Source organism: Rhodotorula toruloides (genome assembly GCF_000320785.1).
Source record: "Rhodotorula toruloides NP11 unplaced genomic scaffold Scaffold8, whole genome shotgun sequence".
NCBI lineage: Eukaryota > Fungi > Basidiomycota > Microbotryomycetes > Sporidiobolales > Sporidiobolaceae > Rhodotorula > Rhodotorula toruloides.
Genome location: NW_015622968.1, coordinates 376,354 through 392,036, shown reverse-complemented (window position 1 = coordinate 392,036; position 15,683 = coordinate 376,354). Strand labels below are relative to the sequence as shown.

At 61.9% G+C, this 15,683-nt stretch overlaps 7 protein-coding genes across 7 annotated transcripts; 6 read left to right on the top strand and 1 right to left on the bottom strand.

The window, feature by feature from the left end:
• Positions 1-77: 77 nt before the first annotated feature.
• RHTO_07831 (GAMM1 protein) lies at positions 78-1,389 on the bottom strand (the record flags this gene model as incomplete). The annotated part of the gene is made up of 5 exons (XM_016421487.1): positions 78-133; positions 189-274; positions 355-515; positions 573-987; positions 1,043-1,389. 5 exons carry the CDS (start codon positions 1,387-1,389, stop codon positions 78-80), a joined length of 1,065 nt encoding a protein of 354 aa, XP_016274080.1.
• Positions 1,390-1,834: 445 nt separating this feature from the next.
• On the top strand, positions 1,835-4,380 carry RHTO_07830 (uncharacterized protein; the record flags this gene model as incomplete). The annotated part of the gene is made up of 6 exons (XM_016421486.1): positions 1,835-1,886; positions 2,028-2,093; positions 2,156-2,650; positions 2,699-3,004; positions 3,058-3,221; positions 3,277-4,380. 6 exons carry the CDS (start codon positions 1,835-1,837, stop codon positions 4,378-4,380), a joined length of 2,187 nt encoding a protein of 728 aa, XP_016274079.1.
• A 269-nt stretch (positions 4,381-4,649) lies between these two features.
• RHTO_07829 (protein of DUF1682 family) lies at positions 4,650-6,346 on the top strand (the record flags this gene model as incomplete). The annotated part of the gene is made up of 6 exons (XM_016421485.1): positions 4,650-4,731; positions 4,855-5,360; positions 5,422-5,532; positions 5,595-5,794; positions 5,860-6,025; positions 6,110-6,346. 6 exons carry the CDS (start codon positions 4,650-4,652, stop codon positions 6,344-6,346), a joined length of 1,302 nt encoding a protein of 433 aa, XP_016274078.1.
• A 344-nt stretch (positions 6,347-6,690) lies between these two features.
• Positions 6,691-8,309, top strand: RHTO_07828 (COP9 signalosome complex subunit 4; the record flags this gene model as incomplete). Its single annotated transcript, XM_016421484.1, has 5 exons — positions 6,691-6,738; positions 6,815-7,054; positions 7,121-7,224; positions 7,288-7,548; positions 7,610-8,309. The coding sequence occupies 5 exons, from the start codon at positions 6,691-6,693 to the stop codon at positions 8,307-8,309; spliced, it is 1,353 nt and encodes a 450-aa protein (XP_016274077.1).
• A 479-nt stretch (positions 8,310-8,788) lies between these two features.
• On the top strand, positions 8,789-10,187 carry RHTO_07827 (Basic-leucine zipper (bZIP) transcription factor; the record flags this gene model as incomplete). The annotated part of the gene is made up of 3 exons (XM_016421483.1): positions 8,789-9,113; positions 9,191-9,820; positions 9,844-10,187. 3 exons carry the CDS (start codon positions 8,789-8,791, stop codon positions 10,185-10,187), a joined length of 1,299 nt encoding a protein of 432 aa, XP_016274076.1.
• Positions 10,188-11,163: 976 nt separating this feature from the next.
• RHTO_07826 (uncharacterized protein) lies at positions 11,164-12,269 on the top strand (the record flags this gene model as incomplete). The annotated part of the gene is made up of 4 exons (XM_016421482.1): positions 11,164-11,309; positions 11,398-11,544; positions 11,607-11,799; positions 11,862-12,269. The coding sequence occupies 4 exons, from the start codon at positions 11,164-11,166 to the stop codon at positions 12,267-12,269; spliced, it is 894 nt and encodes a 297-aa protein (XP_016274075.1).
• Positions 12,270-13,046: 777 nt separating this feature from the next.
• On the top strand, positions 13,047-15,562 carry RHTO_07825 (dicarboxylic amino acid permease; the record flags this gene model as incomplete). Its single annotated transcript, XM_016421481.1, has 14 exons — positions 13,047-13,202; positions 13,274-13,286; positions 13,357-13,439; positions 13,500-13,547; positions 13,607-13,703; positions 13,764-13,810; positions 13,868-13,975; positions 14,032-14,254; positions 14,315-14,526; positions 14,628-14,782; positions 14,853-14,908; positions 14,970-14,986; positions 15,090-15,246; positions 15,321-15,562. 14 exons carry the CDS (start codon positions 13,047-13,049, stop codon positions 15,560-15,562), a joined length of 1,614 nt encoding a protein of 537 aa, XP_016274074.1.
• Between the last annotated feature and the right edge of the window lie 121 nt (positions 15,563-15,683).

The window sequence follows — 15,683 nt, the reverse complement described above, 5'->3', positions numbered from 1 at the left end:
TGTCGGTTGTATCCCTCGCCCTTCTCGCGCTGTTACTGTGTGTCTCGAAGCCCTGTATTTCACACCCCGCTGCCCATCTACAACTCGAGAGCCTTGACGGCCATCGCCAGTGCGCCGTCCTTGGTGTTGTTGCCTGCGAGAGCGACATCAGTACTGTAAAGACGAGAGGAGGAAGAGAGGAAGCGCACCGCCGATGAAGCCTGCGGCGTGGACGAAGACACAGCCGTCGATGCCGGTCAGTTGCGAGAGCGCATCGTCGCGGACTCCGCGCCATCTGCATGAATGAGAGGGATCAGCACCAGAGTCGATCCACGCGAGAAGCAGCTACGCTCGATGCAAAGACGGCCGACTCACGCCTCGGGAAGGGCCTTCCTGCTCTCAAACGACTCGGGCGAGACGGCGACAGCCTGGACACGCCACTTCGAGTCGGGCTTCTCGTTCTCGGGGTAGAGGGCGTAGAGGGGGAGCTCGTCGGTGGGGATTTTGAGGTCCTCCTCGAGGTTATGGAGGTGTTCCTGCGATAGACGGCGTTAGCGAGACGCACAGAAAGAAGCGGATAGGTAGGCTGCTACCTTCCAGGGCGCGAACTCGTCAAAGATGAGGATCTTGCCGCTCGGGTGGACCTGCTTCCGCGCCTCAACGGCGCGCTGGACGATCTCGCGCGCAGGCAACCAAGCCTTGGCGAGGTAGTCCAGGCGCTCCTTGAACTCGTTGCCGCACATCTCGCTCGCCTTGAGGAAGCGCTCAAGGAGGACGTCCTCGTTGGACGGCTCGTTCCACCGAGGGTTGAGGGCTCCCACGCGCGAGGAGATGTCGGTGCGCGAGCGGTACCGGGGAGGCTCGGAGGTGACGTATTGCGAGATGCCGTTGTCGATGCCGTCGAAGGCCTCGACAAAGTCGGCGTACATCTTCAGGTAGAGAGTCTGGACAACGGGCGAGCTGACGGGCTCATTGAGCAGAGTCGAGAGGATCTCCTGGCCAAAGTGCCTGCAAGACAGAGAGTCAGATGCGATTAGTACCGCACAACCGCTGCGAGACGCACTTGTAGATCAAGCCAGCCGAGCTGAGCTTCGTAACGAAGCCGTGGCCAAAGACCTCGCTGAACCCGCGCTGGTGGTGGTCGAACTTGCCCTTCTCCGCGTCGTACTCGCCTCCGACGTCGAACAAGACAGTGGCCTCCTCCCACTCCTTCGGGTCGCGTGAGCGGCGGACCTCTGCCTGGGCGTACTGGGGCAGGACGCGGAGCATGGAGAGGGCGAACGCATCATCGGCGTGGAAGGTGCCGCTGTGCGACGTGAGGATCGGCGTGGTGCGCGCCTTCTTGGCGATGGAAGCCATTTCACGGGTGAACGAGGGGGTCGAGAGGGGTCGAAGGAGGCGAAAGAGCATCAACTGGCCTAGCGGTGCGAGCTAGGCGGTTCTGCGCGGGCAGAGCGGCTTGTCAGTTCGCTTAACAGTCCTCACAACCCTTGTAATCCTGCCCTCACCAGGGATAGGCGACGAAAAGTCGAGGTGAAGCTGAGTGCGATGGAAAGTTGAGCGGAGTGAGCGGCGCGATGGGGACAGATCTCGGTCAGTCACAGGGCTCAAGGGTACAGCTGACACTCGGTTGCGCACCCTGCTAGCCCAATCAAGCGGAGTGAGCGAGTTGGGGACGGTACGAGGACGGTCCGGCGGAAGGTTGGACGACGACACACCCGCTGCTCGCTTTCTCTGCGCTTGTTGCTCGCCTGGCTGGTCCAGACGACTGTGTATGTTCTGACTGTACGGCTGAGCAACTCAGTAGGTCTACTTGCGGCGCGGGTGACGGACCGCTTCCTCGTCTCTTCCGGGGATGGAGGCGCAGCAGGAATGGCACTTCTCGACGGCAGAACAGTTCTGGCAAGGTGCGTTGCGGCTCTCAGCGACACTGCTCGTCTACTCGGGCGGTCCAGCGAACGAGTCGAGCTGACACCGTCTCCCTCGCGGTCCGCTGTCATCGCTTGGCGTGCGAGCAGAGCTGGACGAGTTGATCGCAGTGCCGCCAGACTCGTCGTTGCAGGAGCTCGACTACTGCTTGCGGAACTACATCGCGTTTGCGAGCAGCTTCATGGGTGCGTCGCCGCGCTTGAACCTCTCCTCCTCGACGAACGACTGACACTCCCTCCCTCGACAGACCAGTTCCTAGCTGAGCCTGGCGCACTCGACCATGCTCTCCTCGCACTTCTCTCGTCCCCACTCTTCACGGACCACGCCGACCGAATGACCGACAACATCGTCTCCTCGATCGTCCACCCCGACGCTTCCAGCGCGACCCTCTTCATCTCCCTCATGCTCGTCTTGCACCTCGGCGAGGGAGCGAACCCCTTGACGACAGCGGGCGTGTGGGCGAACCCGCAGAAACCGGGCGCAGGCGTGACGGTCGGGAGTTCAAAGGTGTTCCGGCGGATGCGGAAACGGTGGAATGAGGTCGTGCCGGTCCTGATGAAGTGGGTGTGTGATGCGGGAGTTGTCGAGGAGCGGCATACGGGCGAGCTGAGCGAGCCTGAGAAGCGTGACGACCAGCAGGTGGGCATGCCGGCTGAAGGATGGGAAGAGAGGGTCGGAACGGCGGCGACGGCCGTGCTGTACGAGATGTGCAGGGTGCAGAAGCTCACACTCGACGAGCTATGTACGTTCTGGTCCTTTTGAGAAATCATAAGCTTACATTCCGTTGCAGCCGACTTCACCTTCGACTTCATCTCCCACCTCTTCTCCCTCGTCGAGCGGACACGAGACGCCGAGGACGAGACCTTCAACTACTCGCTCATCAAGCTCATCATCGCGCTGAACGAGCAATTCATGGTCTGCACCGTCCCGGCAGCACCGAAAGGAAGCGGCCAACTCCCTCCGCCTATTCTCCCGACTGTCGTGGGCAAGACGAAGCGGGAACGGGGACCGAATACGGTGCTGGAGGTGCTCAAGGAGAAGGAGCACGAGAGCAAGACCTTCGGCGAGAACATCATCTTCATTCTGAACCGAGCAGGTGCGTCCCCTATTTCCTCGCTGCACTTCCTCTGCTGACCGTTCCCCCTGCAGACGGCACGCCCGACTCGCTCTGCGTCTCCCTCCTCATCCTCAAGATCCTGTACCTCCTCTTTACGACCTCGGGCACTCAGGAGTACTTCTACACAAACGACCTCTGCGTGCTCGTCGACGTCTTCATCCGCGAGCTGTACAACCTGGGCGAAGAGTCCGAAGGGGTGAGTCGTTAATTTGATTGCCTTGAGGCAGGATCCTGACGATTCGACTCCGCAGCTCAAGCACACCTACCTCCGCGTCCTCCACCCTCTCCTCACGAATACCCAACTCCGCCACTACCCTTACAAGCGCCAAGAGCTCCGCCGAGTCCTCGAATGCCTAGTTGCGCCATCGTACTACCGCGACTGCGACCCGACAACTCGTCGCCTCGTCGAGCGGAACCTGCGAGGAAGCTGGTGTCAGGGCTTGCGATCGGCCGAAGCGGTCGCTGCAGGACGCACGCTCGGCTCGGACTCGGCGACGGGCAGTACGCTCAGTGTTGATGCGGTCGCGCGGGCCGACGACGAGGCTGTGCGCAAGCACAAGCGGAAACACTCGCATCGCAAGTCGCGGAGGCAGACTAGCCTCGACGAGACGGTCTCGTCAGGCTCGTATGGTAATGCGGGCGTGACCATTGCGGATGGGTGGACGGTGCTGCAACCGCTGGCCGAGCGAGCCGTCACTGGTCAGGCTCCGGAAGTCGTCCGGTCAAGCTATGCCACCTATACCTCGACATCGCCCGAGCGAGAATCTCGCTTCCCGTCTACCTCGCCCGCTCTCGATTACGAGCTGCCACCTTCCATCCCGTCCATCTCTGCCGGCCACGACATACTCGATCCTGTCGCTCGGCGACTGATGGCCGGTTCTCCGCGTTCGTCGACGCAACCAACGTCCGGCAGCCTCGCACCTCCTCTAGTACACCCTCGACCACGCTCCACCTCACTTTCCGCCACCTCTTATCGCTCTTCCACCCACGGCTTAGGCTTGAGCGAGTCGCCTCCTCCGCCTCTTCCGCCATCTCCCGCCATGTCTTCCGCCTCTCTCTCCGCCAGCGTTGGCGACTTGCCTTCAGCATGCGCCACACCGCGACGACGAAGACCGCCACCACCTCCTACCGACGGCGGCAGTCGACCTCGCACGCCGGCATCGCAAACGCTCCTGCCGCAGAGTACAGGCGGCAGCGACGGCTCCGGTCCGCCCTCGCCACATACCACTACTATCACGAGCGGGCGCCGGAGACCGCCGCCGCCACCGACTCAGGCAGGACGCGCGAGCCCGCGAGTTCACGGCGGTTTCGAGGAGGACACTCGGCGGCGGCTCGAGGGCGCTGCCATCTCCTGAGCGTGCACCTTTCCTAATCGACATGTACATGCGTACACGGCTTTCCTTTATCCACTCACTTTTCTTGTACCGCACTTTGCAGCCTCTCTCCGTTCTCCTTCTTGTCGTCGCTACTCTCGCCTTTCGTTTCTCGTTATCGCCGATTCCCTTGCACGCGTAATCTACATTCACCTTCAGTCAGCGTGGCCTGGCCCTGCAAAGACAGTCGACCTCGCTCGCTGTTCGCCCTTGGCGGTTCTCCTCCTCCCGCTCGTCTCGCTACTCGCAACATGGCTCGCACAGCTGCTTTCGTGCCTGGTACTGCTGCAGCGTGTGTCGTGGCTGGTGCGGCGCAGGTTTGGGCCAAGAAGGGTGCGTTCTCGCTTTTCTACACCTCGTCCCCCCACCCCGTCGAAGACATCCGCGCGTGCACTGCGCAACACCGCTCGCGGGCATGCGCGGAGGATTGCTGACGCTCTGATTGCACGCCAGTAGTCGACACACCCTCGCCCGTTGACGCTGCCGACCCCGTTCCTGCCTCTCCTCCCAAAGCGGACGACCCCCTCTTCCCCGAAATCGTCGGCGCACCCGCCGCAGGAGCCGCGCCCGCACTGCCTCCGTACGAGGGGATCGAGTACAAGCTCGGCCCGTTCCATGTGCGACCTGCCGAGATGAAGATGGAGGGCGTGATGCTCTCCCTCATCGCGGGCTACCTCCTCACGACCTTCATCATTCGCAAGTCGAACGCCTCCTGCGCGTCGACATGGCTCAAGGCGAACGAGGCAGCGTTCCGGGAAGAGTTCGCTGGCGTCGGATTGGGGAAAGGACAGCTCTTTGCGATGGACGGCGGAGACGAGGCTGTCTCGTACGCGACGGGCAGGCGGGCGGTTGAGCATGTGTGGACAAAGGTCAGGACCAATGGGCAGGACCTCCTCGCGAGGCTGTATCACATCGTCCGCGGCATCATCGACTACCAGTACGACTCGGGTTCGGACAAGGTGGTGCGTGCGCCAGTCCCCTCGCGTGCCTCATGTCCCGCTTTAGTAATTCCTCCTCCTGCAGACCGTCGATTTCAAGCTTGCCGAGCCAAAGGGCACGCCTGGCGCCAAGCTCTGCTTCGCGGTTGTCAAGCGCGACGTCCTCCGCAAGACCCGTGACGCTCGCTGGGACCTTGTGAGTTGCGCGAGGATATTACACGAGGCATATTCCTCGCTGACGCAACTCGTCGCTCTTAGCGAACGTTCACCGCCGTAACCGAAGCGACCGGTGTCGCCCCCTCGCTTATCGCCATGACCGAGTCGGGCGACGTGACGAATGCGCTCCTCAAGGACCAGGAGACTGGTCTCCTTGACGCTCTGCAGGAGGGCGCCGAGGGTCTCGAGTGGCTCGAGAGCCTGGTCGTTTCCGACATGCCTGCTCAGACGCCGGACGAGGAGTGCGTTCTTAACTGTCAGGCCACTCCGTACGTGACGGCTTGCTGATCATTCTCTACGCTTGCAGGAAGCCGAAGCTGCCCGAGAACGAGTACCACCTCACCCTCACCTTCCGCCTCCCGCCCTCCTCCCGCTCCGCCGAGACCGCGCCGTGGATCTCGCTTGCGTGCAACATCGCCGACATCCTCTACTCGAAGCAGAAGCTTGTGCCCGAAACGGCCATCAACAAGCTGGTGCGTGGACAACCACGCAATTTTTCGCGCATGATCTGGCTTTGTCAAGACTCGTGGCTGATAAGTCCTGGTTTTCCACCGCAGAAGAAGCGCCGCGCCGATGCACTCGAGACTCTCCTCAAGCCCTTGCGCGAGGAGGAAGCCGAGCGTGTTGAGGAGGCCAAGCAGGACGCGATTGCTCTCAAGCGCAAGATGGAGGCCGACAAGCGCGAATCGCTCCTCCGCAAGATGACGCCCGCCGAGCGGATGAAGTTCCAGAAGAAGGAGGAGGAGAAGGAGCGCAAGAAGATGATGAAGGCGCAGGTGAAGCGACAAAGGTGAGGAAGGAGACGAAGTCGAGGCGTTTCTGCGGTTTCGGGCGGTCTTGGGCAGTCGGCTATGCGGCCGAGGATCTCGTAAAAGCAGGCATATAGTGCCACTCTCTATCGTAGTCGCATTGTACTGCCTTTCACCTCGCTTCGACGCTCGTGTATTGCTGGTCGCTTCCGCTCACTCCGCCGCGCTTCTCGCTTTCAGTCTCCGACTCTTGCAAGCCGCGACGGAACTCGCAGAGCGCAGCAAAGAGCCGTTCAGCCCGTCAACTCTCAAATCCTTGCCTCGCACTTGCTCTCCCTCTTCCCCTCCACTCTCTTCCGCTCACCTCGCCTGCTGGCCCCCTGGACACGATGGACGCCGAGCTTGAGCGTATCAGCAACTTGCCACAGAAGGACAAGGTGCGCAGGCCGCTTCCACCCCTCTCTCCTCACACCGCCCCACTCGGTACACTGACCCTCGTCGCCCGCCTCACAGTCGCAAGCGTACCTCTCGCTGCTCGACCAGATCCTCGCTAGTTCAGGCTCGCTCCCCGCCGACCTCTCGCAGTGGCTCTCCGTCGTCGTCGGATCCGACTTCCCTCAGATCGTTGCAAGGCAGGTCCTGGATGGCTACGTCGCCAAGCTGCCTGAGATCACGGATAGGGAGGCGAGGAAGGAGGTCTTGAACAGGAGCGTGCAGCTGTTGCAGCCGAGGGTCACGTCGTTCGAGGAGCAGGTACGTACCTTTTAGCTGGAGGCAGGACAACTTGGGCTGACTGACTGCGCTCCAACTGTCTCGCAGCTCTGCAGGTTGCGCGAGCAGTACGCGGACTTGCTCGAGCAGGACGAGGAGTTTCCTGAGGCGGCGAAGGTCTTGATCGGTATTCCTCTCGAGTCTGGCAGTCGGTGCGTCTTCTGCTGGGGGGTCTCGCGCACGCCAAATCCGTACTGACGACGACATGCTCCTAGGCCCGACGACTACAAGCTGAGGGTCTACATCCGCATCGTCCGCCTGTTCCTCGAGGAAGAAGACTCGACTTCGGCCGACACCTACTTCAACCGCGCCTCGCTTCTCGCACACTGCGCCAAGGACCTCGAGACGCAACTGCAGTTCAAGTTGTGCCAGGCGCGGATGTTCGACTACAGCAGGAGGTTCGCCGAGGCGTCGAGCAAGTATCACGAGCTCAGCTATGTCACTGCGCTGGCTGAGGAGGAGAGGCTGCAAGCACTGTGCGTGCGCCCTTTCGTAGTTGTCGACTCTCCTCGCTGACATCGGCTGCCACGCTCGCAGCGGTGCCGCCATCATCTGCGCCGTCCTCGCCCCCGCCGGCCCTGTTCGCTCCCGCCTCCTCGCCTCCCTCTACCGCGACGAGCGCGCCGCACAGTCCGAGTTCTACCCCATCCTGTCGAAGATGTTCCTCGATCAGATGATCCGCCCCGCCGAAGTTGCCGCCTTCGCCTCAAAGCTGCAAACGCACCAGCTCGCCAAACTTCCGCCAACCCAGGCCGTCGTCATCGCCGACGATGCCGAGCTCGAGACGGGCAAGAAAGGCCCCGAGACGGTCCTCGACCGCGCCATGATGGAGCACAACGTCCTCGCCGCCTCGCGGGTCTACAACAACATTACCTTCGGTGGACTGGGTCTTCTCCTCGGCTTGCGGTCCTCAGCGGCAGAGGCGATGGCGCGCACGATGATCCAGCAAAAGCGTCTCAAGGCGACCCTCGACCAGATCGACGGCCTCATCCTCTTCGACGTCGGTACGCGCGAGGGCGGCGACGCAGCTGTCTCGAACGTCGCTGCGCAGGCAGCAGCCGGCGACGACGGCGCAGACACGGCGGAAGAGGCGGGCAACGCGCCTGCGACGAAGCGCTGGGATATGCAGATCAGGCAGACTCTGCAGCTCGCAGAGTCTATCGCAGCGAGGTGCGAGGTTTTGCTGGCGGAAGGAGCGTCCAGCACGGCTTCCGCTCCTGTCGCTGCCTCCGCATGAGTTGTTTCTCTCTCCCTTTGTGACTGTACCAGCACCGCTTGTCCTCGTTTCATGCATTCACGATACCCGCACGTTCGGCCGACCGTTCTTCCCTTGAGCGAGCAAAAGAGAGCAGCGCAGAGCAGACGAACCTGCGCACTCGTGCTCTGCCCTGCACCGAGCGCCCAGCTACCCTGTCGTCACCGATGCGAGTCGAGAGCGCCGTGCTGAACGATCGAGGCGGTGGGAAGCGGCGAGTTGAGGGAGAACTCGAGGGCGACGCGGGTCAGCTCGGCGGATGGGACAAGGCCAGACGGGCTGCCAGCGTCAAACATCGACGTTTGCCTCGAGCAGTTTGACGTTTGCGCGAGTGTGGGAGCGTGAATCTATGCGACGCTGCGGGTGCTCGCAGAGGTCGGTCCTTTGTCCTCTTGCTCGCTCTCGTTCTCCGTCTTCAACTCGCTCGATAGACTCGATAGACTCGCCTGCTCACGCTGCCCATGTCGCCCGCTTCGTCCGCCGCCGCTGCTCACCTCGACGACCCCGTCCTCCCCACTTCGACCGCAGGGTCCCGCCCCAAGCGACGGCTCTCGAACGCGGCGCAGGCGGCATGGATGGACGCAGAGATGGACGACGGCATGCTCGACGACGACGAGCCCAAGTCGCGGGCGTCGAAGCGCAGCAGAGCGGCCGCACAGCTCGCGGGAGGAGGACTGGGCGGATCTCCGAAGCAAGGGGGAGGCGCGCAGGGAGGAGTGCCGCCCAAGGCGCTCACGGAGAAGGAGAAGGAGGCTCGCAGGGTTGCTCGCATGATCCGCAACAGGAGTGCGTCCCCATCCCTCCCCTTATCGCTTGAGGAGGACGAGGCATTGACCCTTTTTCTCGCCATTGTTCTCGCTCAGATGCCGCCCAGGCCTCGCGCGACCGCAAGAAGGAGCACATCCTGTGGCTCGAACGGCGAGTCGGAGAACTCGAGCAGCTCGTGCGCCAGTCAGGCATCAAGGTGTCTGCCGGCCACTCTCCCTTCTTCGCCGGCGGATCTGTCGCAGCTTCTCCCGCTCAGAACCGCCTGCCCGCCATCCCGCGCAACCAGCGGGAGACGAGCGTTGTGTCAGAGTCGTCGTCGTCGGGATCAGGCCGCGTCGCCGACCTCGAGGAGGAGAACGACAGTCTTCGCTCGCAACTCCACCTTGAGCAGAGCGAGAAGCAGGAGCTCCGCGCGCGCCTCGAAGAGGTCGAGGAGCAGCTCGCGCGTGTATCGCAGGCGCCCGACGCAACTCTCGCTCCGTCCTTCTCGCCCTTCTCCAACTCGCTCGTCCCCCTCCCTTACACCGAGCCGACATTCGCATTCGACACTCAGAACCTCTCGCCTCTCCCGCAACCTCAAGAACTCGCTTTCGTCGAAGCGCGCGACCGGCAGCGGCAACTCGCCTCTCGCCGGATGTCGGCAACACCAGAGTCGGGCAGCGACGGCACAGGCAAGACGGAAGGAGCGGAACAGACCTCGGACGGTAGCTCTCGCCTCGTAGCACGCGAGGACGACATTTCCCTGCAGCGGAAGCTACCCAAGAGTCTGTCGCCGCCTCCTCTCCCCTTGCCCTCGCGCTCTCTGCCTCGTCTCTTGTTGCCGACACGCCTTCGCTCACCTCGTCCGCCTCGTCGACGTCTTCGCGGTCGTCGGTGCTCGAGCTCGACATCTCGTCGACCCCGCCTGCGACCGAATCCTACCTCGACCTCGAAGACGCCGTCGTCGCGCCCGTCTGGTCCGACTGGGCCAAGGGCGTCCTCCTTCCCGACGAGTCGTCCGGCAAGCCCGGTGCTGCCGAGGACGAGTCGGCCCTCGTCTTTCTCGACCTGAGCGCCTTTCACGATGCCCCGGCGGCGATCGCCTCGCACTAGGAACTCGCACAGAAACGACAGCCATGTGCGTGCGCTTCTTCTCCTCGCCTCCTTTCTCCGTCCTGACCGTCCCTCGCGCAGACCCCGACGCCAACAACCTCTGCACTCGCCCCCGCCCTCCTTCTCTCGCCTCACCACCCCTCGTCCCCCTCGACTTCACCTCGCACTGCTCTCCCGATCGACACCGTCTCGTCCACCCGCACCCTGATCCTCCCGCAGCCCTCCGCACGCCTCGCCCCGTCCCCTCCCTGCATCGACTGAAAAGCCAAACCTGAGCCTTGTCTCCGCTCATAACGAGCGTCGAGCCTTTCTTGTCAAGCTGGCAGTCTGAAGCGGGAGCTGAACGGCGCGTCGGGTACGGTTGTGTCTGCGGTTTCGAGTTGATTCACCCTCTTCCGAGGTGATTGGACGGTCTCTTTCGGTTTGATGAGCTTTGGGATCGGAATTTGAGGTCGACCAGGAGAGGCTATTCGGAGTTGGGTTCGCGGACGAATGTGGAGGGTACGGCGGATCCCAGCGGGTCTTTGGCTGTCGTTTCTGTCTCAGCGGTGGTTCCTTGGTCAACAAGGTGGTCGGTGTCGGGCGTGTCGGCGTCGGACTCTCTTGTGGTTTCTTCTTTCCCCTCCCTTTCCTCCCCCTCTCTCTCTCCCCTCTTCCTCTACCTCTCACGTCTTGAATGACGCTTGCATCTGTCACGACTATCTCCGCATCCTGTCTGTTACCCATCCATTCCATCGTTCGTTCTGTCAAACACTCGTTGTGTTCCTCCGTCGTTCCCTCCAAAAAGCAACTCGACTTGCAATCCGTTTGCAGTACCTCCTACACCCGCTGCGTCTGCACACGACGCTGCGCTCGCCCATATCGTCGTCGGTAGCTCGGGCGGACTTGCTGACCGAGTTCTCGGAGATGAAGGCGACCTTTCCCTCCCTCGCTCTCGCCGCTGCTCGCCACGCTGACTCGTGCTTGTGCTGGAGGAATGGGTCTTGTTCGTCTCCCGTCGCCGTCGACCGTGCTCATCGGATCTGTCGCTGCCCTCGCCGCGCGAGACGCGACCCTCCTCAAGAAGGTGTTTGTCGCGCTGCTCGTGCTGAACTGGAGGAATCTGCCCCTTGCATGGCACACGTGCGTCTTCTGACCCTTCCCACGCCCTCTATCTCGGCCGGTCTTCACCTCCGCTGTCCGCCTCGCTGACCCTCCTCGTCTCACACAGCTCGTTTTGGTGGACCGTCCCCGAGCTGTACCTCAAGATCTTCCGCAAGGGTCATGACAAGGCGATGGCGATCGGGCGCTCGCCTTTCGAGGTCAAGACCGTCACGAAGGGGCATGTCAGTTTCGCTGATGCCGACTACAACGCTCAGTGAGTGCAGCATCCTTTGCGTGGATAAAAGCATCGACTGACGACCTCTTGCTCACCCGCAGCATGTCCAACTCGTCCTACGCGAAGGTCAGCGACGCAGCACGGTTCCGTTTCCTCCTCGAACTCGTCGGTCCGGCCATGGGCGAAGGGATTTGGTCTCCGCTCGCCAGCACAAGCTACACGTTCTACCGCGAGATCCCGCTCGGCGCAAAGTACGAGATCGAGTGTCATATCGTTTCTTGGGACGAGAAATGGGTGTGTTCGCTCTCCTCGTCCCTTTCTTCCGCTCTGTTGCCTGACAGCAAGACACGCAACAGATCTACTACGTCTCGCGCTTCACCACCGCACCGAGGAAAGGCTCGAAGGAGCGCACGCTGAATTGCGTCGCCTTCTCTCGATCCTGCTTCAAGCTGCGCGGGTCTCGCCTCTCCATCCCTCCCTCTCGCGTCCTCTCAATCTCTGGCGTTGGTTCCGACCGCAGCAACTGGGCACGAACACTCAAGTTGCGAAAGGAGCGCAAGGTCGGCAAGTGGCTCGAGTACGGCGGCGCGCTGGTTGCGCAAAAGGCGGGCAAGTGGACGGGAGCGCTTCCTGCGGCGGGCGAGGGTTGGGAGGACGACGGTATGAGCATGTACGAGGAGCAGCGCTTGGCGAACCTCGCCAAGCTGGACAACATCGGTGTCGTGCAGAAGGCGGGAGAGACGGCGGACTGGGTCGACCTCTAGATGGCGTGCGTGCGCTTAATAACGCTCCGGTGGCGCTCTCGCTGACTTTGCGCGCTTTTGCAGCCTTGTTCGAGCGCGTAGACTACCATAGACAGTATTGCAAGCCCTATTGCCTGGCCAACTTTTCCTCCGCGCATGCATGGCTGCTTCGTCCGTTTCGCTTCGATCGCCTGGAGGGTTCGATTGTGCTTCGTCTGAAAGGATCTGCTTGGCAAAGGGATGGTGCGGAGGACGAAGGGGACAGCGCAGCGGGATTGAGGCGGCCTTCGTCCCGGCCCGTCGCCCCGTCGCCGGCTTGCCTTGCTGCTCTCGTTCGTGGCGCGGCTCACGTGTGCCCAGACTGCTCATGGCGTTGCGCAAATGTTCAGCGCTGTCGAGCTCGCCCCCGCCGCATCCCGCGCGGTGTGCTCGCGCCTCCTCTCGCGGTTCTCCTTGCGCGGATACGATGGGCTTGCTCGCACAAGCTGGGGACCCCCGGGGCGGAGATGCGCAGGGGACCTAGCAGGCGCAGAGAGAGGCGCCGGTACTCTGCGGGCGTCCACGCAGGAGCCATCCGACCGGGAACAACGGGGATCCCTTCCTCGACTCCGCGCGCCCACCCTGGCTAGCGACTTTTTTCACTCCTTGGCAGAGCTCGAGGCCTCTCAAATTGCCGGTATCAGCGAAAGGAGAAACGCCTCTTGACGGGCCCCGCGCTTGACAAGCTTGCTTTTCCACTTTCTCCTCCGCTCTCATCCTCTGCTATCTCTCTCGCGCTTCCCTCGCTAGCCACCCACCATGGCCGACTACGAGAAGGATGTTGGCATGTCGAAGGACTTCCCTGCCACCGCTAATGTGCTCAGCCGCGGCGGCAAGTACACGGGCCAGGTCGACGAAGGTGTTGCGCCAGGCGAGGACTTGCACCGCAAGCTGAAGGCCCGCCAGATTACCATGGTGCGTGCTGCGACGTCGTTACTGTCGTGTAGGAACGACGTTGCTGATTCTCTCTTGTCGTGAACTCCCAGATCGCCATCGGAGGTTCGCCTTTCTTGCGCTCTCTCGCTGGCTCGACGTCGAGCTGACGCTTCCGACGCTTCTCGCCTCACAGGTAGTATTGGTACTGGACTCGTCATCGGTAGTGGTGGCGGCCTCGCGAAGGGCGGTCCTGTCGGCCTTCTTCTCGCCTACATCGTGCGTTGCCTGCCAGTCTCGCTCGACGAGGAGTACTGACGACGCTGTCTCTGGCTACAGATTATGGGCTTCGCATGCTTCGGCGTCATGATGAGTCTGGGAGAGATGGTGCGTCGCAAGACTCTGCAGACCGCCGACCCCGTCTGACCTTCTCCTTCGCACTTCAGGCTACGGCGCTCCCGTCGAAGAAGGGTTTCGGTGGCTACGCCGCACGGTTCGTCGACCCCGCCATGGGCTTCGCTGTCGGCTGGAGTTACCTTCAGAGTGCGCTTCGTTTGCTCACCTCCGCCTTCGCTTCTCGCTGACGCTTCTTCCCTTTTGCAGAGTACTGGATCGTCACCGCCAACAACGTCGTCGCAGCTGCTATCGTCGTGCGTGACAGCGCTTGATTCTCCCGTCACCCACCGCTGACTTGTCCCTGTCAACAGGTTCAATTCTGGACGAACGCCGTCCCCGTCGGCGCCTGGATCGCTATCTGGCTTGTGCTCACGGTTTGCCTGAATCTGTTCGGCATCGCATTGTTCGGCGAGATCGAGGTGCGCCGCCTCGAGCTCCTCCTGAAGAATCTCCTCCGCTGACCTTCCCTCCCCAGTTCTGGATGAGTTTCATCAAAATCGTCACGCTCACCGGCCTCATCCTTCTCGGCTTGATCATCGACCTTGGCGGTGCCGGCGTCGAGCGCATCGGCTTCCGTTATTGGAGGGATCAGCCTTTCTCGCACTACATCTACAAGGGCGACTTGGGAGTCTTCTGCGGCGTCTGGGCTTGCATGGTCTCTGCCCTCTTTGCGTACTCGGGTACTGAGCTCGTCGGAGGTGCGTCGGATCGTCCATGTCGAAGCGGAGGCGTCGATTGACGTTTTTTTCGTTCACCAGTGACATTCGGAGAGGCGAAGCGCCCCCGCAAGGTCATCCCGCAGACCATCAGGCGTACTCTGGCACGCATTCTGTTCTTCTACATCGGCTCCATCTTCGTCGTCGGGCTCATCGTCAAAGCTACCGACCCCGACCTCATCGCGACGACCAAGAAGGCTACTTCCGCCGCCGCTTCTCCCTTCGTTCTCGCCATTGAAAGGGCCAGGATCAGCGTACTTCCAGACATAATTAATGCTGCGATCCTGCTTTTTGGACGTCTACTTCCGCTCCCTTGCCTCGTGACGACCGTCGCTAACCGTTCAGGCGTCCGCAGGTCCTCTCCGCCGCCAACTCCGACCTCTATATCGGTACCCGCACGCTTTACGGCCTCGCAGCGCAGGGCCAGGCGCCGCGCATCTTCATGCGGACGAACCGCTTCGGCACGCCTTACTGGTGCACGGCGCTTTGCTCCGCCATCGGCTGCATCTCGTGCGCTCACCTTCCTCCGCCTACAATTCGCTTCTCGATGCACAGACGACGCTGACAAGCTCGCTTGCAGGTTCATGGCCACCTCGTCGGGCTCTCGGGTCGTGTTCGGATACTTCGTCTCGCTCGGTACGTGACGCTTCCTCCTCCTCCTTCTCGCCCAATGGCTGACCGTCTGCGCTTCCTACAGTCACCGTCTACGCTGCTGTGAGCCCGCGCTTTCTCGCTCTCTCCCGGTTTCACGAGCCCAGCCTCGAGGCTGAGTCGAAAGCTTCGTCTCGTTTACTCTGCTGACGCCTCTCCTTCGCAGCTCGTCTGGATGTCAATCCTCTTCTCGCACATCCGCTTTATGCGCGCGCTAAAGGCGCAGGGTACCTCGCGCGACTCGCTGCCGTGGAAGGCGCCGGGCCAGCCTTACGTCGCGTACATCTCGCTCGGCATCACGGCGATCGTTACCTTCTTCAAGGGTGCGTCTCGCTTCTTTTGCATGATGCTGTGCCGCCTGCCTCGCACGTCCTGACCAGTATCCCCCCCTCCTCAGGCTTCGACTCGTTCACCGTCAAGTTCAACCACAAGACCTTCATCACCAACTACCTCGGCATTCCCGTCTACCTTGCCCTCTTCCTCGGCTACAAGCTCTGGTATAAGACCAAGCTCATCCCGCTCAAAGAGGTCGACCTTATCACCGGCAAGCGCGAGTTCGACGAGGACGAGGCGTTGTGGGCGGAGGAGGAGGCCGAGTCGAACAAGCCATGGTGGAAGAAGCTTTGGGATGCGGCATAGACGGCGAACAGGCGTACGGTGCTAGAGTCGGTCTCTCTCGGTTGTGTTTCCTGTTTCTCCGATACTTATTGCGTTTGTCGTGCTGAATACAAGTCGTCATCTGCTGGATTCGTCCCTTTGC